The following is a 24,872-nucleotide window of genomic DNA, read 5'->3' on the forward strand; positions in this document are numbered from 1 at the left end:
ACCATGTGGGATAAGATCAAACATTCGGAGATCCCCAGTCGTAGTCCACGTCTGACCCACTACACCCTTTAAAACATAACTAGGGGACCAGCCAAACCACAGACCCTGTATATACAAAAAGTCACCGCCCCCCCCCCCCCCAAAAAAAAAAAAAAGGAAAAATGAAAACAATTAAAAAAATAAAAAAATAGAAGTACAAAAATAGAAATAGGAAAAGTAATACGGACAAAAAGTAAAAAAAAAAAAAAACAGTGAATAAAAAAACAATAATGGCAAATATGTTTTGTATCCCTATCCAGTGGGTTACCAAGGGTTAAGCTGAGAGATCTGAGATTATGGCGGCCATTAGGCGGTCCCGTCCCCCCCTCGCGCCCGTGCTCCGCTTTCTCATTATACAGGATGATACACGATTGCTGCAATTTTTTACACTCCACAAAACTCAGTCAAATAACTGCAGAGAAGTAAATGCCGCATAAGGAGGAGGAAAAGCAGCGACTGCGCTACAGCACCAGAACCCCAACACTGCCAGGGGGTCTACCGTACAGCCCGTGTTTATACTACAAGGAGATACCTCAGTCTTCCCATAATTTTATGCACTGCAGAAGACCCCTAGGTGGGATAACCCTACACAACGCATCACCCTGGACTCAGGAATACAATGCGAGGCAGCAGTACACACTGACACAAGCACCGAGGACACACGGGATGCGATGGCTGCCATCAGCGGGGGTCACACGGGTATCTCCACCTTACCAGACCGCCTTAATAATAACCTCCAGCTCCAGGACACGAGTCGAAGTGGACATGGACTCTTCCTACACTCCCCCCCCCCCCTTCCACCTTGTGGTCTCCCCTGTGCCCAGAGCCGCCTCCTGTAGCGTGGATGCTGAACATGAAGCGGCAGCTGCAGAGGAAGACGAGATCTACGGCCAACAGATGTTTCCTTATGGGGCCAGTTGGACGGAGGCCATGATGGGAAATGGCAGCGATTCATGTGGGCAGAAATACAAGTACAACATGCTGATGGAAGATACTACACAATATAGAGCTGTACATTTAAAGGGGAACTCTAGTAAAATACCTACAACAGTACACAGAGACACTACGAGATCCACACACATTCTAGAACAGGAACAGCTATTCATCGATTACTGCTGACAACCAGCCTGTATATCATGTGTGAGAGGTAGTCACAGCCCCGCCCCCTGGAAGTCATCACTGATATAAGATTCACACACCTTATAGTACAGGAACAGCTATTCATCTATTACTGCTGGCAACCAGCCTATATATCATGCGTGAGAGGTAGTCACAGCCCCTCCCCCTGTGTGATATCACTGATGTTAGCTGTGTATTCTTGTCTCTGATTGGTTGTATTTTTCATACTCGCTCACCTGGGGGTCACTACTGGGTTTTCGGACAGTCACATGTCCGCTCTCTGGATGATGTACGGGCGATCCTGAGGGATGGAATCCGTTTACTGCAAAAGCATAAGAAAAAGTATTAAAATGTCGCAATGTGTGAATACACCAGTTCCATAAAAGAACATAAATGTTCCCTTTGAATCTCCCTCAATGCTGGTGACCCCATAGGACTGAATATACAGTTACCGACAGAGTAGGGGGTCTGAGAGAGATGGGGGCCATAGGGGACAATCTAGAAAATGAAGGAATGAGGAGCAGTCTGTAGATCAGGTGATGGGTTTGGTAGCGCCCCCTTTCTGTAGATAAGGTGACAGGTTTGGTGGCGCCCACTCTCTGTAGATGAGGTGACAGGTTTGGTGGTGCCCCCTCTCTGTAGATGAGGTGACGGGTTTGGTGGCGCCCCCTCTCTGTAGATAAGGTGACAAGTTTGGTGGCGCCCCCTCTCTGTAGATAAGGTGACGGGTTTGGTGGCGCCCCCTCTCTGTAGATAAGGTGACAGGTTTGGTGGCGCCCCCTCTCTGTAGATGAGGTGACAAGTTTGGTGGCGCCCCCTCTCTGTAGATGAGGTGACGGGTTTGGTGGCGCCCCCTCTCTGTAGATGGGGTGACAGGTTTGGTGGCGCCCCCTCTCTGTAGATGAGGTGACAGGTTTGGTGGCGCCCCCTCTCTGTAGATGAGGTGACGGGTTTGGTGGCGCCCCCTCTCTGTAGATGAGGTGACGGGTTTGGTGGCGCCCCCTCTCTGTAGATGAGGTGACAGGTTTGGTGGCGCCCCCTCTCTGTAGATGAGGTGACAGGTTTGGTGGCGCCCCCTCTCTGTAGATGAGGTGACGGGTTTGGTGGCGCCCCCTCTCTGTAGATAAGGTGAAAGGTTTGGTGGCGCCCCCTCTCTGTAGATGAGGTGACAGGTTTGGTGGCGCCCCCTCTCTGTAGATGAGGTGACGGGTTTGGTGGCGCCCCCTCTCTGTAGATGAGGTGACGGGTTTGGTGGCGCCCCCTCTCTGTAGATGAGGTGACGGGTTTGGTGGCGCCCCCTCTCGGTAGATGAGGTGACGGGTTTGGTGGCGCCCCCTCTCTGTAGATGAGGTGACAGGTTTGGTGGCGCCCCCTCTCTGTAGATGAGGTGACAGGTTTGGTGGCGCCCCCTCTCTGTAGATGAGGTGACAGGTTTGGTGGCGCCCCCTCTCTGTAGATGAGGTGACGGGTTTGGTGGCGCCCCCTCTCTGTAGATAAGGTGAAAGGTTTGGTGGCGCCCCCTCTCTGTAGATGAGGTGACAGGTTTGGTGGCGCCCCCTCTCTGTAGATGAGGTGACGGGTTTGGTGGCGCCCCCTCTCTGTAGATGAGGTGACGGGTTTGGTGGCGCCCCCTCTCTGTAGATGAGGTGACGGGTTTGGTGGCGCCCCCTCTCTGTAGATGAGGTGACGGGTTTGGTGGCGCCCCCTCTCTGTAGATGAGGTGACGGGTTTGGTGGCGCCCCCTCTCTGTAGATGAGGTGACAGGTTTGGTGGCGCCCCCTCTCTGTAGATGAGGTGACAGGTTTGGTGGCGCCCCCTCTCTGTAGATTACAGATAAGTCGTCTCCTCTAAAGAATCTCAGGACACTTTCCTGCAGCTCGGTTGCCGTAGCAACTGGATCTTCAAGCATTAGAGGCGGCAAGGAAGACGCGCAAGGGGAGAGGAATACGTCTTCTACCGGAATGTGTACAGAAGACTATTACCAGCCATTTTTCTTGGTTACCAGTAAACATGGCAGCTTGCCCCTCCCCCCTTCCCTCGTTGTGGAGATGAGTGGTTATTATATTAATATTACGCTATAATCTGGGGGGTGTTATCACAAGAGACGGGTCTGTATGGACACCGCAGCTGCACAGGGAAGCTGAGATACGCAAGCTGTATCACACAAGACGATTAGACACAACAGCTTGTCAAAGAGTATTATACATGACTGGCTTAGATACAGAAACTTTGAGAGTATCACATGATAGGATAAGGAACAGCAGCTCAACAAGCAGTATCACACATCATTGGATAAGCAGGGTCCTTTTACAGAGAGATTTATTTATAGACAGATTATTAAGCCAAAACCAAAAACAGACTGTGAAGGAGAGACTGAGATTTCTCCTTTTCAAATCCATTTCTGGCTTTCTCTTCAAAAATCTGTCAGTTATCTGTGTGTGTAAAAAGACCCTTAGATACAGCAGCTGAGCAGACAATATCGCAGGATGATAGACTTGGATACATCGGCACAGTAGTCAGTATCAAACCATAGGCTTAGATACAGCGGGTTAAATCTCACCTGTTGGCAGTGACGTCTTCTTCACTAGTGGACTCTTGATGCTCACAGGTGAGCTGTTCGGTCTCTCCCACGTTGTCTCTTAAGAAGAAACACAGCAGTTACACGTATGTAATATGGTGCAGTGACATGTCACATATAACATGCAGAGATGTAGGTTATGCTCATATACGGGGGCACACCCTCTCCCTGGACACATAATAACGGTAAGACTCTGGATATTTCCGGTGTATCCCACTACTGACCACCATAGTATACAAACACGAGAACTAGCACCGACTCAGCAGCAGCATCTACAGGTCTGACTGGGTACTGCAGGGTTCTTCAACTCTAATGTCCAAAGTCTTATTATGGTTGGTCATCCAATGGTTAACGACTGTCTATGTGGTGTCCAACCACAGGTGTTGCTATTGGTTACACCCTTCGTAAAAGCCTGTACTTTTAAGTGTAAGTGGTGATGTAGTAGTACCAGAGTTTTGCCACAAGATGCTATTATTGCAAGTACTCAGTTATTGCACAGCTGTAGTACTCAAAGGGTTATTGTTTATTTGTGTACCACATGGATCAGCACACAAATGAGAGTTCTTTCTTCTTCTTACCTATCATCTCTCTCTTTTCATTTTTTACATACGCACTCCTCACACACTCACAGCACAACTTACATGCACTGTAGGAAGGAAGTCACATGGGTAGAGGAAATGTAGGGTCTTTTGTCTTTAGACTCTGTAGAGGAAGGATGTTACCTACAGTTTCTTCTCAAGTAACCTCACTCAACACTATGCAGTGTTAAGCCTTCACTAGAGAGGGCAAGTCAGGGATCATTCGAACCCACGCCGTGGACAAGGAGAGACGCAGTGCAGGACAGTATTCATAAGAAAGTAAGGAACTGATCCGGATAGAGAAAAGTTGCTAGAAGCCTATGAACTCTATCTCGCAGCGTGGGTGTAAGCAGGGAACCCTCAGCATTCCGCTTATCCCAGGTAACAAGTTCTGGGGCTTGTGTCAACCTCTAGGACAGGTCACTTGACACAGAAGGTGGTGCAAAGACCAAAAAGTCAAAACACAGTCACAAGTATTCTCTCTACTTTCAAGTATTCTTCTATTTCTACCTCCAAAGTTCTGGCAGAGCACAGTACTAATTGGGTTGAGACTCTTTCAATATCCTCCTCTCTACTCTTCTGATCCTCTCTTCTACTTCTTATCATGCAACTCAGTCGGCACGACTGTACCACTCTCTCTACTCTCAGTACACATCTGGATCCTAAAGTATTGGTTTCTTATCAAGTGTAAAGTAATGTATCAAGGCAAGGCTGTATTATCTACTGCCTACCTCAAGTATCTTCAGAGTAAACAAGATTATATTTATGCTAAAGAGACTCTGTGATTACTCGTCAAGCACCAACACCGTACAATCACACTTCTTGGGTCATCTCCCCTTTCTGTGGGTGGCAGTACCAATAGTCTGGGTGGGTCACAACTCCACTTCGGACCACCATGATAAGTACCCAAGGGACCCCGCAACAACACCGCAGGTCACTGACCACAAAGAAAAGAGGTATAGCTGGCCCATTAAAATAAAAGCAGGTGTGCCACCATACCTGTGTGCCCAAATGGCACTGGCGTCACAACAAATTACCATCACTGGGTTAGGCTATATCTCGGCCAACCACCATAGAACTAGCGTTACACCTAACCATCTGGCAAGTGACCGTTCGTGCCTCCACAATGGGGGTGTACACCACATCTACTCAGGAGAACAGGGGTCCGGCCCATTCTATTCAAGAGATCCTAACAGTTTACTTGGTGGAACAGTGGTCAGGAGACAGTCAGCCAGGGTTAGTGTCACCCTGGTGGTCTCATGGTAACATTATAAACTTATGAGAACGGGATTACCCTGGTGGTCCCAATGGTAAGAGGGCACAGTTACCGTGGTGGTCCCATGATACAATAGAGTCCTGCGCCTTTAAATGTTACATTGTTTTTGAGCTGTGACAATCAATAAAAACAAAAACAAATGATACTTAGTGCAGAATGCGGACGAGGATTGATCAGTTGCTGTGAATTAATAATGGAGTTTACTGGAGGAGCGAAGAGACAAGACACAGCTGACTGATCCATTGGCCCAGTAAGTGTTTAGTCATGGGGTGGCTCAGTGGTCAGGTGACACTCACTGGTTGTGGGGTAAATAAATCTTATAAACCAGTGGCCCTGCCCTGAAGACAAAGAGGAAGATGATGGAGGAGTCTTTTCGGCACTGGACACATCCAACCATCCAGAAGTAGAAGCACTCTCCCTCTGACTGATACATCAATGAGCACTCTTCCTCTGACTGACATATCACTGAGCACTCTCCCTCTGACTGACACATCACTGAGCACTCTCCCTCTGACTGACATATCACTGAGCACTCTCCCTCTGACTGACACATCACTGAGCACTCTCCCTCTGACTGACACATCACTGAGCACTCTCTCTCTGACTGACATATCACTGAGCACTCTCCCTCTGACTTCTCTCCCATACTTTCCCAGCACTCTCCATATTAGGGTGCATTCACATGTACAGGATCCGCAGCAGATTTGATGCTGTGTTCACCTATCTAGATCAAATCTGCTGTGGATCCAAAGCATAAAATTCACTGCGATCCAGTATGTGTGTGTGTGAAGCTACCCTTAGTGAGCGTTCTTGTAACTGTAATCTGCACCCCAGTAGAGGTGAGGCTGTGCTCTATGGGGGGGGGGGGGGGGGGGGGGGGGATTGCTGACCTCATCTTCTGTTCTATTGAATACAATATTCCGTGTATGGTACAGGTGGAGCGGCATCACCGGTTCTAATCAGCTCTGGCTAATCATCGGTGTAATCATGCGTCTCCGCACAGGTGCGCAGAACACTTGGAAACAATTACTCATTCTGTTCTCCATAGAGATGTAATCCATAGATTTATGTCGCTCTTCAGTGAATTCTCTATTAACCTCTTGAGATCTCAGCACATTGACGTAAAACCCAACTTCTGGGATGGGGATGGAGATCGGGTCAGAAATAGTTACCAAGAACAAGACGTTACTGTAGGTCAAACAACATAAAGGATACACAATCTCAGTACCATCGCAGTACCATCTTATGGCACACAATGATGACAACACTTGACGTCCAAACCAAGACAAAAACCAAGGCCAAGACAGAGATGAGTCCTGGTGGGAGAGGAACAGTGGTGGAAGAATGAAGGACTGCTCTAGTGGACTGTTCCTCCTGGCATCCTGCTCTTGTAACCTTTTATGGTCCTTGTTCCTCCTGGCTTCTCCCTGGCATCCTGCTATGGTCATTGCTCCTCCTGGCTTCTCCCTGGCATCCTGCTATGGTCATTGCTCCTCCTGGCTTCTCCCTGGCATCCTGCTATGGTCATTGTTCCTCCTGGCTTCTCCCTGGCATCCTGCTATGGTCATTGCTCCTCCTGGCTTCTCCCTGGCATCCTGCTATGGTCATTGCTCCTCCTGGCTTCTCCCTGGCATCCTGCTATGGTCATTGCTCCTCCTGGCTTCTCCCTGGCATCCTGCTATGGTCATTGCTCCTCCTGGCTTCTCCCTGGCATCCTGCTATGAACATTGCTCCTCCTGGCTTCTCCCTGGCATCCTGCTATGGTCATTGTTCCTCCTGGCATCTCCCTGGCATACTGCTATGGTCATTGCTTCTCCTGGCATCTGCCTGGAATTCTTTTTTGATCATTGCTCCTCCTGGCACCCTGCTTTGGTCCTTTCACCTCCTGACAATTCCCTGGTTCCCAGTTTTGGTCACTGGTCCACTTGGGAGCTCCCTGGAATCATGTGCTAGTTACTCTATTTCCTGGTATCACGCTGGTGCCCTGTTCTGGTCACTGCTCCTCCTGGCATCTTCCAAACATTCTTTTCTGGTCACTGCTCCTTCTGGCATCTTCCAAACATTCTTTTCTGGTCACTGCTCCTCCTGGCATCTCTCTAGCCTTCTGTTCTGGTTACTATTACTCCTGCCACCTAAATGGTCTGGAACACACCAAACAATAAACACTTTACCAAACAACTGGCACCTTATTACATGGCTCCCTGTTGTTTGGCATATTATGGGCACGTTGGCATCTCCGTATTGGCTGCGATTCTTTTTTTAGGCAATTCACTGTAGGCAGGCAGACTCCAGATACAATGTAACAGAAGAGATTGTGCTGCTGCAGCATATACACTGTAACAACCACTCAGCTGTGCGAACAGAACTGGTTCAGAAGAGATTGCGGAGTTGGGCTGTGCTGCCCTCTATGGCTGATACAGCAGACTGCGCACTGCTTTGGTGTCTGCACCTGGGTGTAATAAATCTTCTGCACTCATTGAGAACTTGAGAGACATTTATGGGAGAAGATACTGACCAGAACATAAAAGATGGCACCCAGAGTGATTACTGCCATTACAGTCATTACCAAGACCATCCCTTACATCCTCTGTGCTGCTGGGACCCTGATCCTTCCTCTATGTAACTCTCACCCTGAGACGTGCCCTATAAGATCAGCACACTCCTCTCCTGACATCCTCTGTGCTGCTGGGACCCTGCTCCGTCCTCTATATAATTCTTACCCTGTGACCTCTCCTATAGGATCAGCACACTCCTCTCCTGACATCCTCTGTGCTGCTGAGACCCTGCTGTTACCTTTATGTAACTCTACGTCTGTGATCTCCCATATAAGATCAGCACACTCCTCTCCTGACATCCTCTGTGCTGGTACCTTCAAACTAGTTTTTTACTCCTTAATTAGCCTTAAAATATGACTGGGGATTTAATAAGAGGGAAGGCTACCCCATCCTAACACACAAAACCCCATTACCCATATGTAGACAGTGAAGAGTTAAGACTGATCCCCTTCTGAGGAGGCTCTGGTTCGCCTTATTAAACCCCCAGTCATGATGTAACTCCTTAAAGGTGAACTGTAGTTATTTTTGCTGTGAGGTGGTCACAGGCGGCCATGTTTGAGTATCTCTCATAGCTGAGTATGTTCTCTCACCACAGTATGAATTCAAGAGAACACATTGTCTCCTGACCCCAGGAGCTCACAATCTAATCTCGTACACACAGTGTCACTTCTGCACATTGAAGGCTTAGGAGTCCAGTAGGAGATCCTACTATATGACTGACAGCCTTCCCTGTATAAGTGTGCAAAGAGTAAGCCATTAACAGACTGGGACCGCCCACTGGACTCCCAAGTGCACAAATCTATTTATCAATCCGCTCGGCATCTCCAGCACTATAACATGGCGCCTGCAGATCAGATGAGATTGTGAAATCAACATGACAATGTTCCTTTAAGGAGAGGAATTTTATATTTAAGAAAAATGTTTCTTGCATGGTCTGATATTCTGGAATAAAACGTCTGCAACTCATTTCTCAAGGAATGGGGAGACGCCCGAGTACAGCTGTACGACATCACCCCCGAGAGAAGACACTGACAGAGACCTTCCTGTAGTGAGGCGCCACCACCCACACAAAGTACTCCGCACCAACTCCACATCCAAGGACGGGGCGGTCACTTATAGAAGGGGAGAGGACCAAGAGTGAAGGGAACAGGGCACAAGGGGGGTCATCAGGGGGCAGTATAATAGTGGTTATCTTCTTATACATAAGGAGCAGTATTATAGTAGTTATATTCCTGTATATAGGGGCAGTATTATAGTAGTTATATTCTTGTATATAGGAGCAGTATTATAGTAGTTATATTCTTGTATATAGGAGCAGTATTATAGTAGTAATATTCTTGTATATAGGAGCAGTATTATAATAGTTATATTCTTGTATATAGGAGCAGTATTATGGTAGTTATATTCTTGTATATAGGAGCAGTGTTATAATAGTTATATTCTTGTATATAGGAGCAGTATTATAGTAGTTATATTCTTGTATATAGGAGCAGTATTATAGTAGTTATATTCTTGTATATAGGAGCAGTATTATAGTAGTTATATTCTTGTATATAGGAGCAGTATTATAGTAGTTATATTCCTGTATATAGGAGCAGTATTATAGTAGTAATAATCTTGTATATAGGGAGCAGTATTATAGTCGTTATATTCCTGTACATAGGAGCAGTATTATAGTAGTTATATTCTTGTATATAGGGGGCACTATTATAGTAGTTATATTCTTGTATATAGGAGCAGTATTATAGTAGTTATATTCTTGTATATAGGAGCAGTATTATAGAAGTTATATTCTTGTATATAGGATCAGTATTATAGTAGTAATATTCTTGTATATAGGAGCAGTATTATAGTAGTTATGAGTGTGAAAGTGAAGAAAAAGAGTCTCGCACTCACCAACTGTAGCATGCAGGAGGGTTTATTGCAGACACACTGGAGCAGGTTCAGCGGGGAGAGGGAAGGTGTTCAGCAGGTGTGTTCACATGAGGAGCAACAAATGTTTCACGCCCACTATGGCGCTTCGTCTGGCTTGAAACCAGGCTAACTGCTCCTATATACAGGAATACAACTACTATAATACTGCTCCTATATACAAGAATATAACTACTATAATACTGCTCCTATATACAAGAATATAACTACTATTATACTGCTCCTATATACAAGAATATAACTACTATTATACTGCTCCTATATACAGGAATATAACTACTATAGGAGGCAGTACTATAGTCATTATATTGTTGTACATAGGGTCGTCAGCAGTGAATGGGTTAAGTCATTATCAGCCGCCTCACCCTCCGCCCACAGGGCAGACATGGCAGAAATTACAGGGAGTGTGTACAATGTAACAGGAAACACATTTTGGGTCTATTTCTGCTTGTTTCAGGATTCCTGTGCTGACGTTGGATTAGACTTGGCTCACATCCACCAGGAATATGTAAAGTGACGGTTACACGGATATTGCTGGGTGTCAGACGGCAGCAGATTTGCTCCGGTTGTTGCGCTGTTCTTCCTCTAGGTGGGAGCAGATCACTTTACAGACCTGGTAATAGCAGGCTCTTCTAGCAGTATCACAGCCTGACATGACTCCCTCTGACCACCATGAGTTATGGGGCAGCAGTACAGATGGATGAAGGAGAAGTATGCTGCCATCTTTATGCCTGATGTAATTGGTGAGTGAAGCACATACATGTACAGCATGCCATAAAGCAGGTGTCACGTACCCCCCTGAAGAGACCACCAATGAGTAGGGTAGGAATACATCTATCTAAGGCTATCTTCCTACAGTTCTCTCTGCTTGGGTTATATTTCAGAAAACTGTAGACTGTCATAATGTGGCTACCATACAGTGCCAAATAGTACTACCACCACCTATTAGCCTGCAACACAGTACCTACATAATAGTACCATATAGTACCCACACCATACCAGTATACAGTGTCTAAAGGACACATAACATCCCATATGGTGCCAAATAATGGTACATTCCTACTACCATTACAAAGGATATAACATAAAAAACATAACATAAGACTGACATCCAGTACTTGCATAATAGTACCATACAGTGAGCACATAACACTGCCACACAGTGCCTTCACCACACCGTTATACAGTGCCTGAAGGACCGGATATAACAGTGCCCTAATAATAGTACCATACAGTGAACACATAACACTGCCACACAGTGCCTTCACCACACCGTTATACAGTGCCTGAAGGACCGGATATAACAGTGCCCTAATAATAGTACCATACAGTGAGCACATAACACTGCCACACAGTGCCTCCACCATACCATCATACAGTGCCTGAATGAGTAGATATAATACTGCATAATAGTACCATACAGTGAGCACATAACACTGCCACACAGTGCCTCCACCATACCATCATACAGTGCCTGAATGACTGGTACTAATTAGGGCAGTATTATATCCAGTCATTCAGGCACTGTATGATGGTATGGTGGAGGCACTGTGTGGCAGTGTTATGTGCTCACTATATGGTACTATTATTAGGGCAGTATTATATCCAGTCATTCAGGCACTGTATGATGGTATGGTAGAGGCACTGTGTGGCAGTGTTATGTGCTCACTGTATGGTACTATTATTAGGGCAGTATTATATCCATACAGTGAGCACATAACACTGCCACACAGTGCCTCCACCATACCATCATACAGTGCCTGAATGACTGGATATAATACTGCCCTAATAATAGTACCATATAGTGAGCACATAACACTGCCACACAGTGCCTTCACCATACCATCATACAGTGCCTGAATGACTGGATATAATACTGCCCTAATAATAGTACCATATAGTGATCACATAACACTGCCATACAGTGCCTCTCTCCACCATACCATCACACATGGCCGTCATGGTGGTCACACATTGAGGATTCTGGATGGAGATGCCCTTTAAGGCAGAGTCCCCCCCCCCCCCACTCCTTGTGTCCCCGATGTCTTTATATTTTTGCTTCACAGTCCATCCCTGATGATTTGGCAGAAAAATCATCTCTGGACTTCAAAAGGCAGAATTAAAGGCTCATCCCTGCGTTCTCTTCCACAAATCCCTCCGACCGCTCTAATTCTCCCGGATCCCACAGAAATCTATGAAAACTTCTCCCATCGAGTTGTTATTACTGCACCGCCGCTGATTCCATGTAAGTTATATTTATGAGATGCAGTCACTTCAGAAACTGGGGTTAAGTTCCCCTTAAAGTTGCCCCCATAATGGAATCTAACCAACAGTATCAGTTGTCAACCGTCATTTCCCCCTTTATCCTTCCTCATGGTTCGTTCAGGCCACCACATGCCCTCCCCAGCACAGTTGAGGCTCCTCGGGGGCGGAGCCTCCTCTTTTGGTAACACTGGTGTTCAGTACAGATTCACATCTTCCATCTATTCTAGAGCTACGTTTACTTACTCTGGATCCATAATTACTGCGCTCTGCTGTATTGCATTGTGGGAGATCCAGATGGCTGCACAGTACCTGTTATAAACACGGCAAGTAACTGGAGGCCAGCAGGTGCAGCCTGAGAGCTAACAGGAAAGCAGCAAAGAAGTCAAAGGACAGAATGACCAATGTCTCCTCATCCATCAGAGTAGATGACTAATGCACCCAGAGGACATGACCTGACCAGATAACACAGAGCATGGTCATGTGACTACCACAACAACTGCATAACATCGCAACATGCTGACCCAGCAAATACTGGGAAAGAGGGATTATTAATACCAGAGACAGTAAGGAAGTATTTATGTGGGGTGGGGGATGTGGATTCATGAACTGTATGGTTTATGTCAGGTCATATCCTCTGATCACCTCCAGAGCTGCACTCACTATTCTGCTGCTACATCATGTATAATCCTCCAGAGCTGCATTCACTATTCTGCTGTTACATAATGTATAATTCTCCAGAGCTGCACTCACTATTCTGCTGCTACATCATGTATAATCCTTCAGAGCTGCACTCACTATTCTGCTGCTACATCATGTATAATCCTCCAGAGCTGCACTCACTATTCTGCTGCTACATTATGTCTTATCCTCCAGTCACCTCCAGAGCTGCACTCACAGCATTGACTTTTTGGACAGAAACTTAAAGGTGTTATCCAGGCTTACAAAAACAAACCCACTTTCTTCCAGAAACAGCACTATTCTTGTCCTCCGTTTGAGTGTGGGGTTTTGTAGCTCAGTTCCATTGAAGTGAATGGAACTGAATTGTAATACCCCACACAACCTGAGGACTGGGTGGTACTGTTTTTTTCAATAAAGTAGCTGTGTTTTTTCCAATCATGGGTAACCCTTTAAATGATGAGAAGAAATCCTGTTGTGTTGCATTATAGGAAGTCTGGATGAAGATTGGGGGGGGGGGGGGGGCTGGGTCACCGCTCCCTCCTCCACCCCTTGGCCCTGCAGTGATGGTCGTTCTATTAGGACTGCGTCTCTCTATCCCCATCTCCTCACTCTGCCTGTATACTGGAGTTTTCTCGGTTCTGCCGTCAGATGTGAAGTGTCTCCAGCTGGGAAGTTATGGGGTCACACACACACCCTCCCCCGGCCCCATCTATTCACAATACTTGAACATTGCAGATGTCGCGTTTCCGTCCCCGCAGCACACATTTTCTTCCAGATAATAAAGCTGCCACATTCTCCAGGATTAATCAATGCGCCACTTATAGAGGAACACGACATTCATGATCTGCTGATTGCTTAATACCATTGCTGATTGTATAGAAACAAATTCATGAATACCAAAGAAAACATCAATTCAGGGGTGAAGGATGGGGGGGGGGGGGGGGGGAGCGTCTGCCACCGGCGCAAAACGGTAAAAGTCCCCACCAATCATATATGTCCGCCATAGGGTATTCACCATTACTGACCAGTGTAGTGCACAAATTATATTCCAGTACAAGGACACCTAGTGGTAAGAGGTGGGACTGCAGCTTCACATTATAGTCATGTACCACTCTACTGTTCTCTCTACAGGACCCTTCAATAAGAGAGGATCCATAGCAATAATAATAATAATAATAATAATAATAATAATAATAATAATAATAATAATATTAGTAGATACTTACCATTGGTGTTGGTGTTGACATAGTACCTACGACCCTGCGGAGACATGTAACACTGCCAGCCCTGGGGTAGAGGACCTTGGCTCGAATCTTCTATTCTCTGTGGGCTCATCATACCTGGTTTCTGTGGGTGAGAAGGAAAAATGTAATTCATTAAATTATACAAAAACAAGAAAAACATAATTCTATTTCTTACCATGCACGCTCCTGTGGGATGAGTGGGCATGTGTTCTGACACCACTGATGCCTTATCCACTGTATTTCCCTTTATAATGGAGGATCAGGCACACAGAGTCTGCATGCCTGATCTTCCCCTGACATCTGCCTAGCCCTTTGTACGCTGTAGACGAGATTGGGGATACTGTGTCAGTACTGTACAGTCTCCCTGTGACTGTATACAGTACACACTGTATGATAAGCTCTCGGCCTCAGGTTTCCGCTCACGTTGTTCCGTCAGATAAGGGTTATTATCTTTTTATTGCTCCTGTGGCTTTCCTATGCAATAAATAAACATTTCCTGTGATCATGTGACGCAGCTTGGCAACCAGATTCGCACCGGGGGATATCAGATACACTGCACTCTGGAAAAACATTGCCTGCAGAACTGATCCAGATCTACAATGACTGCATCAGATCATGCTGGGAGTTATACTTCCTGACATGCATCATACTGGGGTCCTATAGAGGGCCCCTCAGGTGATAGGGCTCGGGTAGGACTGCTTCAACTATAGCTACACATCTATAATAACAGACAAGGAATATTATAAAAATAGTATTGCCCCAAATGAGCATGCTCCTCTAGGGCGTGGCTAGTAAGATGTGGGCGGGGTTTACGGCACTTCAAAATCAAATTACATCTAATTACAGTTAAATTACATCTGTCTGTGTATAGGGAGTCATGGGGTAGGGAGCAGCCCGGGGGGACTAGTGACCCCACATCTGACTATTCCTCTGACATGCCCCATTATTTCAGAGTACATCACAGTTTGCTGCCCCTGCTGTCAGGTTTCCGGAGTGAGAAGTGATAAGATAAGAGCGACGTCCTATCAAATATCGGAAAAATAAGGATCCTTCTGGAGCTTCCGCCGCCCGGATCTAGTGACACGTGAGGATTGGCTGCACAGATGAGCGAACCTGGAGCATGTTTGAGTCGATCCGAACCCGAACTTTTGGCATTTTATTAGCGGTGGCTGCTGAACTTGGATAAAGCCCTAAGGCTATGTGGAAAACATGGAAATAGTCATTGGCTGTATCCATGTTTTCCAGACAACCTTAGAGCTTTATCCAAGTTCAGCAGCCCCCGCTAATCAAATACCGAACGTTCGGGTTTGGATCGACTCGAACCCGGTTCACTCATCTCTAATGCCTAGTGCTGGACAACTTCTCCTTCTCCTCCCTCACTATCTCCTCTGCGGCACTGATCGCTTGGCTTTTCCTCCTATCACCTCCAGGGGGTGCTGGTGTCATAGCAGTAATTATATCAGGGACTGTTCTAGCAATGGATGATATAGATACAATAGATTATATAGATGAGAGAAAGAGAGAGTGTGAGAGAGGGAGAGAGATACAAAGAGAAAGAAAGAGTGAGAGAGAGTGTGAGAGAGAGAGAGGACTGGAGAGACAGAGAGGGAGAGAGATACAAAGAGAAAGAAAGATAGTGAGAGAGAGTGTGTGAGAAGGAGAGAGAGAGAGAGAGGACTGGAGAGACACAGAGAAAGAGAGAATAGAGACAGAGAGGGAGAGAGATACAAAGAGAAAGAAAGATAGTGAGAGAGAGTGTGTGAGAAGGAGAGAGAGAGAGAGAGAGGACTGGAGAGATACAGAGAAAGAGAATAGAGACAGAGAGGGAGAGAGATACAAAGAGAAAGAAAGATAGTGAGAGAGAGTGTGTGAGAGAGAGAGAGAGACAGAGGACTGGAGAGACACAGAGAAAGAGAGAATAGAGACAGAGAGGGAGAGAGATACAAAGAGAAAGAAAGAGTGTGAGAGGAACAGAGAGAGAGAGAGAGAGATACAAAGAGAAAGAAAGAGTGAGAGAGAGAGTGTGTGAGAGGGATAGAGAGAGAGAGAAAAAAAGAAAGAGGGCTGGAGAGACACAGAGAAAGAATAGAGACAGAGAGAAAGAGAGGGAGAGAGATACCAAGAGAAATAAAGAGAGTGAGAGGAACAGAGAGAGAGAGGGATAGAGAGAGAGAAATAGAGAGAGACGGAGTGTGAGAGGGATAGAGACAGAGAGAAAAAGGGAGAGAGAGAGAAAGAGAGGGATAGAGAGAGACAGAGTGTGTGAGAGGAATAGATTGAGATAGATACAGAGAAAGAGTATAGAGAGAAAGAGAGAGGGATAGAGACAGAGAGAAAGAGAGGGATAGAGACAGAGAGAGAAAGAGAATGAGAGAGACAGAGTGTGTGAGAGGAATAGATTGAGAGAGAGAGAGTACGAGACACAGATAGAAAAAGCGTGAGATACAGAGAGAGGGCGAGAGAACGAGAGAAAGGAAAAGCAGAACAGAGAGGGAGAGAGACTGAGAGAAAGAGGAATAAAGAGGTAGATTGGTGAGTAAGGGCCCTATTACACCAACAGGTTATCTTACAGATTTTTGTAAGCCAAACCAGGAGTGGATTTGAAAAGACAAGAAATCTCATTCTTTCCATTGTTACCTGTTCCCTGTTTATAGTCCACTCTTGACTTTGGCTCAAAAAAATCTGTCAGATAATCCGTTGGTGTAATAGGGCCCTAAGGGACTCGGAGCCGATTATCTACTACGATAGTTTATTTGGCCGATAGTCGGTCCATGTAAAAGTGTCAGCGGTCAGCAGAGGAGCGGGAAAACACCGGCTCATCGGCTGATCGGATCTTTTGACCGACAGTAAAATTTATTGTTACCGACCGCTCATCTCTCTGTGTAAACTGGAGACATAAGGCCGATAACAATAAATGTTAATGGCCGCACAAATAATACAGCGAGTCGCTGTATATGCTGCGCAAAGGAACTACAAAGGGAGAGGATAGAGAGACAAAGAGCATGTGTTAGAGAGAAATAGAGAGAGATAAGTGAGAGGGAGAGCTTGAGATAGTGAGGGAGAGAGATGCTTACAGTGAGGAGAATGCTCTCTCTCTTTTCCCCCTTGATACCTCAGTCTCTCTCTCTGTCTCTCTCTCCCTGTTCCTCCGGATTATCCAGACACTATAGACACTTCTAGCTCGTCCTTCCCTCAGGTTGCGGATTTCTCGCGGTTCGGGGTTCGTCGCCTCCTGGACTTCGCTCCCATCCACCCATCAGAGCAGGAATCCGGCACAATGGCCTCATTCTCCACACAGCACAATGCAGGATTGTGTGTGATGTGAGCAAATTCCTGACATATCCTCGATACCAGCCTGTCTGTACTCCACACCACACACCCTGCCTGCCTCCCTGAGCTCAACATCCTCTGTGCTGCTGGGACCCTGCTCCTCCACACCACAAACACTGGGACCTCTCCTATAAGATCAGCACTCTCCTGACATCCTCTGTGCTGCTGACCTTTTCTCTATATATAACTCTCACCCTGTGACCTCCCCTATAAGATCAGCACACTCCTCTCCTGACATCTTCTGTGCTGCTGGGACCCTGATCCTTCCTCTATGTAACTCTCATCCTGTGACCTCCCCTTTAGGACCAGCGCACTCCTCTCCTGACATCCTCTGTGCTGCTGGGACCCTGCTAAGTCCTCTATGTAACTCTCACCCTGTGACCTCCCCTATAGGATCAGCACACTTCTCTCCTGACATCCTCTGTGCTGCTGGGACCCTGTTCCTCCACACCACAAACACTGGGACCTCTCCTATAAGATCAGCACTCTCCTGACATCCTCTGTGCTGCTGACCTTTTCTCTATATATAACTCTCACCCTGTGACCTCCCCTATAAGATCAGCACACTCCTCTCCTGACATCCTCTGTGCTGCTGGGACCCTGATCCTTCCTTTATGTAACTCTCATACTGTGACCTCCCCTTTAGGATCAGCGCACTACTCTCCTGACATCCTCTGTGCTGCTGGGACCCTGCTAAGTCCTCTATGTAACTCTCACCCTGTGACCTCCCCTATAGGATCAGCACACTTCTCTCCTGACATCCTCTGTGCTGCTGGGACCCTGCTCCGTCCTCTATGTAACTCTCACCCTGTGACCCCCCCCCCCCCCCCCCCCCCCCATTAGAACAGCATACTTTTTTCATTGTCACCTATTTCTGTGCAGATTATTCTCTGTCACCCACGGTGGTGTTATATGTAAGTGCCATTTTCTGTGCTCAAATTATCACCATCATATTAACTATTTATAGGCCAGAAATGTTTGAAGCAGCTAAGGACACAAAAGTAAAGCCTTTACAAGGCCAAGAAATGAAAAGCAAAAAAAAAATAATAATCAAAATTCTCATTCTGTCATAATGGAAAAATGGCCTCCAAGTTTTATTTTCAAAAAACGGAGTACCCCTTTAAGTGCCGTACTCCTAATAGTCAGGGGAGGTCGGGTCAGCCGCTAAAATCAGTTTTGGCTGAAATAAAAAAAGCAAAAAGGAGAAGGAAATAACAAAGTATCTAAATGCATCACTTTAATGGAGTCCAGAACAAGTGACAACTTCCTCGCTGGAACTTCACTCAATGACAATATAACGAAAGTCGGACGAGGAGCCAAACGGGAGCAACGGACGATGGAATAACTGACACATTGGAATTTTAACTTTTTCTTCCTACATTTGCATATCTCCACCCCTTCTGTGGGCAAACACTCACTATGGGGGAGATTTATCAAGCATGGGTTAAAGTGAAACTGGCTCAGTTGCCCCTAGCAACCAATCAGATTCCACCTTTCATTTTCCAAAGAGTCTGTGAGGAATGAAAGGTGAAATCTGATTGGTTGCTAGGGAAAACTGGGCCAGTTCTACTTTACACCATGTTCGATAAATTTCCCTCTATTTGTACACCCAGTACTGAGTGCCCCCTATAGATGCCTTGTAAATCCACTCCCCATTTTTAATCCTAGCCCAGTCTGTCTATATTAAGCCCCACCCACTTGTGCAGTTATAGCTTTCGAACCTATATGGTGCTCGAAGAGTTTCATGATGGACACAAACTTCTTCGGATATCAATGACTCCGCCCACTATTCCAAAATCTAGAAGGTTCCACTTCAAATATCCTACTACTGATATCACCTTGATTTCTGTGACTTCCCACAATGCCGTTCTTGTTTGTGAATAAAACTTGAGACGTGCAGTAAGACTGACACAGACAGTCAAACAACCGAGACCCAGAAGTCTATTACTGGTATGTGAATAGAACCCTAGAAGTGCAGTGAAGACTGACACACGATGGGAGGAAATATATAAGTCATGTAGGGTCAGGTTGACGGACTCTTTCAGCAGTATCATGGGAGCAGTGGTGGTTTCATCCAGCACTTTTATTAAAGGGACGGTGCAGAGGCCGATGTTTCTGTTAAGCGATGTCATCAGGGGAAACGGTTACTGATTATTATGTTTATGTGCAGATACGCGAGACGTCTCCATGACAACGCCTTCATCGCCTCGTACTCACCACGCGTGTTGGAGTCTTTTGATATCGCTCATTAACAGATCTGCGAGAGGCGGATTCGCTCACAAACCTGACTGCCAGGCGAAGGAAGAAAAAAAAAAAACCCGCCGATGATGTGACGTGCGAGGTGGTGGGCGCCTGGGGGAAGCCTTCTCTTCGCTGCGCCTTTTAAGTCTGGATCAAAGACTTTCCCGGTTGTAAAGGGGCGACGGTCGATGGAATCTCTATGGAAAATATTCGAAAAAGGGGGAAAAAATTCTACTGTTCATCACTTGGAGACAACAAAATCAATTGTCATCCCAATGTCAGTAAGCTGTGCGTAAGCTAATAACATGGTGATACAGGACTATTGGGTTCTGGATAACTGGAACACTGGTTCTAGTCATCTCTTATAGTCTAGAAGCCATGTTAGACTTTACAAGAAATGTTTTCGAGGCCTTGGCTTCAGATTTAACTAATCTTATGGATAGATATGTAGATTATCAATTATTCTTAGGTGGCCTGAAGCCTTTTGGGGCTGGTCTGCTGGTGGTCACACTGAACAAGACATTTTCCGGCATTTCACATGGATGGTAGCCTCCATATCTCCCACACAGTGATGACAACCACCGAACATTTCTTGGCTCATCTTCAGGTCCGACAATCAGATCTGATTCCGAGAAGAAACAAACAAGACACAAACATCTCAATCCTTACGACCTCTGCCAGAAAACCAAGACATGTTGCCAAACCCTAGATTGGAGCCATATGTCTCGGAGGAACGAGGTGGATGATAGGAGGATTAGGAGGGTGGGGAACATCTAATGAGGTCTCCTGGGCTACTTGAAGAGTAGTGGACAATGGTGAGCTGGAGAGAGTCCAGACCTCCTGACTATCACTGATGGGATGTTGGCACAGATGTGGCACTGGATCAGTATAGTATAAAGCTCAGTGTCTTGGCCATTCCTTCAAATAGAAGTTGAGTCTCGCACTACAGGAGGTACTGACATGGTCCAGATGTTTGTGCAGTGCAATTTCCCACACCAACTATAAACATAAAGCAGATGGCTTCATTCTAAGGAAATCCACTCCTGGGATCAATGATGAGGGGGTTTGAGATAGAACGTTCACCAACTCTCAGATGGAGGAGGAACAATATTAATTGGTGCTCTTATGGTGGTACACCGATGGTGGTAAGATATTTGTGGCAAGACATTGATGATGGTGGAACGCAGATGGTGACTCGCTGATAGTGGGAGATTGGCAGAACATTAACACATTGCTGGTGAGACACTGATGGCGGCACATTGATGGTGACTCACTGATGGCGGCACTTTGATGGTGAGACACATTGATAAAGTAGCACTGGTGAAACACTGATGATGAGACTAATGATGGCACACCAACAATGGCTTTATTAACAGTGAGACATTGGTGGGACATTAACAGTGAGACTGATGTTGGAACGTTGATAGTGAGTCACTGATGGTGGCACTTTAATAATGTGGCAATGGTGGAACAGTGATGTTAAGGCATTGATGATGGTGACAGTTCACTGATAGTGGGAGATGGTTGGAACATTAAGGGTGTGGCACAGAAGGAACTCTGATGGGGGGCATATTGGTGGTGGATACCGATGACGAGACAGTGATAATGACTTATTGATAGTGAGACATTTGTGGACCTCTGATGGTGAGATGTTGCTTCCACAGAAACGTTTTAATATCCGACCAAGTTATGGTTAAACAATGGCTGCTAACTCACTTGCGGCTCATTATGCATACGGGGTGGTCCCCCTGGTTCCCACAGTCGCTGACCTTTTACAACCAAGAACCGGCCTGTTGTCCTGAATTTTCCCCATCTATGACTTTAGTCTCCGAATTCAAAATAACTCAAAAATACGTAGGAGGAAGGAGGACGATGGTCCAGGGTCATGTGATCTTTCTCTTGTGGGGGTCCCGCCAAATATTAGGTTCCTTCTAGTAATAGACCTTGGTGACAAGGCTTTGGTCACCAATGACCCACGGACCACCAGGCTGTTTAACCTCATAGGAAAAACCCTTGGTCCCTAAGAGTCTGCACACGGGCCGATCAAAATAAGACTTTAAGCGTAGGGATCCTAGAAGCATAGAGCTCCCCTTTGGGGTGAAGGACATTTCAGACCCAGAGTTTAGGCTGTAAATATGAGAAGAGAGAAATGGAACAGAGAAAATGAAATGCAAATTTTGAGACAACCGGGAGCAGAGACCGAACGTCAGATACGGACCTGTAACCTGTGACAGTGACAACTCTACAGGTGGCTCCCGAGAGATGAAGAACACTGGATGAGCTCAGCCAAGAGAGACAGAGGGAAATCTCCATCCTGAACATACACAAAAGATCTGAGGATCAACTAAAACAACTAAACCAGCCAGAAGTCCCACAAAGGTGTCCACCGTCACCCAACACCTACCGCAGAGCAACGGTCAATCATTGGTGGGAATATTATATTCTTCTATATAGGCATTTATATTCTCGTACACAGGAGCAGTATTATAGTAGTTATATTCTCGTACACAGGAGCAGTATTATAGTAGTTATATTCTCGTACACAGGAGCAGTATTATAGTAGTTATATTCTTGTATATATGGGCAGTATTATAGTAGTTATATTCTTGTATATAGAAGCAGTATTATAGTAGTTATGGTTCAGGGAAGGAAAAAGAGTGCTGCACCTCACACCTATGGCTGATACTAGTACCTCTCAGCTGCATAAAAAACATCAGAATTCTGTATGTGAATTGATCAAGCCACACTGCCCCATGTACCGCGTGCAGGTATCTGATACACATGGGTCTCTACACTAAGTCCACACTGTGCCAGTCAGCGACCACCACCCCCGCAGGCGTGCACAGTCAGGGAAGGGAGGCCATGGAACGGCCCTGCAACCCCCATGCCACAGGACCAGACCCAAAAATGCCACACCAAAACCCAGCCAGCACCACCGGCGGAGGAAGTCTGGATAAGGTATTGCACTCACCATAGCTATCAAAGATAGAATGGGACAGACAGGAGGGATTAAAACCATGAGCACTCAGCTGTCTCCTGCTAATTGTGGTCATGTGGGTCTCACCAGGAGGAGTGCAAAACACGGAGAAAAGAGAGAAACAAAATACGGTTCAGGGAAGGAAAAAGAGTGCTGCACCTCACACCGAGTACCTCTCGGGTGCATAAAAAACATCAGAATTCTGTATGTGAATTGATCAAGCCACACTGCCCCATGTACCACGTGCAGGTATCTGATACACATGGGTCCCTACACTAAGTCCCCACCGTGCCAGTCAGTGGCCACCACCCCCGCAGGCGTGCACAGTCAGGTACATGGGGCAGTGTGGCTTGATCAATTCACATACAGAATTCTGATGTTTTTTATGCAGCTGAGAGGTACTAGTATCAGCCATAGGTGTGAGGTGCAGCACTCTTTTTCTTCCCTGAACCGTATTATATTAGTTATATTCTTGTATATAGGAGCAGTATTATAGTAGTTATATTCCTGTATATAGGAGCAGTATTATAGTAGTTATATTCCTGTATATAGGAGCAGTATTATAGTAGTTATATTCCTGTATATAGGAGCAGTATTATAGTACTTATATTCTTGTATATAGGAGCAGTATTATAGTAGTTATATTCTTGTACATAGGAGCAGTATTATAGTAGTTATATTCTTGTACATAGGAGGTAGTATTATAGTAGTTATATTCTTGTATATAGGAGGCAGTATTATAGTAGTTATATTCTTGTATATAGGAGCAGTATTATAGTAGTTATATTCTTGTACATAGGAGGTAGTATTATAGTAGTTATATTCTTGTATATAGGGGCAGTATTATAGTAGTTATATTCTTTTATATAGGAGCATTATTATAGTAGTTATATTCTTGTATATATGTGCAGTATTATAGTAGTTATATTACTGTATATAGGAGAGGTATTATAGTAGTTATATTCTTGTATATAGGAGCAGTATTATAGTAGTTATATTCTTGTATATAGGGGCAGTATTATAGTAGTTATTTTCTTGTACATAGGGGGTAGTATTATAGCAGTTATATTCTTCTACATAGGGGGCAGTATTATAGTAGTTATATTCCTGTATATAGGAGCAGTATTATAGTAGTTATATTCTTGTATATAGGGGCAGTATTATAGTAGTTATATTCCTGTATATAGGAGCAGTATTATAGTAGTTATATTCTTGTATATAGGAGCAGTATTATAGTAGTTATATTCTTGTATATAGGGGGCAGTATTATAGTAGTTATATTCTTATACATAGGGAGCAGTTTTATAGCCAATTATTGTACACTGCAGATTATCAGATCAGTTTTCTTCATTGTATGAAGATGCTTTGTTTCACTTTAATGCTATAGAAGGAAACTGCATAAAATCCACAAGAATCATGGTCTTCATAAATATGGAGAAGTAAGGTGCCCGGTGGACGGATCTGTAATGCAGCTTAGAGTCTCTGGCTACATAAATTCTGCAGGATTAAGGGGAAAGGTAAAAACAAAACTGGTAATACCGATCCATCACTGTAATGTCCACAGAAGAAGCAAGAACAGGAAACAGGAGAGAGCGGAGACTGCAGCGTTATGCACAATGCTTATCTTATAGTAGCTGTACATATATAATTATATACAGGAGATACCCCTGTTATACCAGCATCTTCCATATCACTACATACTGGAGATGCCCAGGTTATACCAGCTGTATATATATATGTAAATATATACAGGAGATACCAAGGTTATACCAGCTGTACATATATAATTATATACAGGAGATACCCAGGCTATACCAGCTGTACATATATACAGGAGATATCCAGGTTATACCAGCATCCTCCATATCACTACATACAGGAGATACCCATGTTATACCAACTCTATATTTATAATTATATACAGGAGATCCCCAGGTTATACCAGCTTTACATATATACAGGAGATACCCAGGTTATACCAACTGTACATATATAACTATATACAGTATATACCCAGGTTATACCAGCTGTATGTATACAATTATATACAGGAGATCCCC

General features: G+C 45.3%; 1 protein-coding gene across 5 annotated transcripts in view; it reads right to left on the reverse strand.

The window, feature by feature from the left end:
* Window positions 1–24,872, reverse strand: part of GAS7 (growth arrest specific 7) — an 86,981-nt gene that overhangs the window by 20,173 nt on the left and 41,936 nt on the right. For 3 of the 5 annotated variants that reach the window (XM_069952824.1, XM_069952823.1, XM_069952826.1), the window contains exons 2-4: window positions 14,247–14,367; window positions 3,719–3,796; window positions 1,395–1,480 (exon numbers count right to left, since the gene is read on the reverse strand). In XM_069952824.1, the coding sequence (XP_069808925.1) occupies window positions 1,395–1,480; window positions 3,719–3,796; window positions 14,247–14,367 (285 nt within the window). Of the gene's footprint in view, window positions 1–1,394; window positions 1,481–3,718; window positions 3,797–14,246; window positions 14,368–14,439; window positions 14,620–17,376; window positions 17,481–24,872 lie in introns of those variants that run through there. The other 2 variants (XM_069952829.1, XM_069952825.1) reach the window with 2 other exon arrangements.

The sequence above is a fragment of the Dendropsophus ebraccatus genome, chromosome 14 (genome assembly GCF_027789765.1).
Source record: "Dendropsophus ebraccatus isolate aDenEbr1 chromosome 14, aDenEbr1.pat, whole genome shotgun sequence".
NCBI classification, from domain to species: domain Eukaryota; kingdom Metazoa; phylum Chordata; class Amphibia; order Anura; family Hylidae; genus Dendropsophus; species Dendropsophus ebraccatus.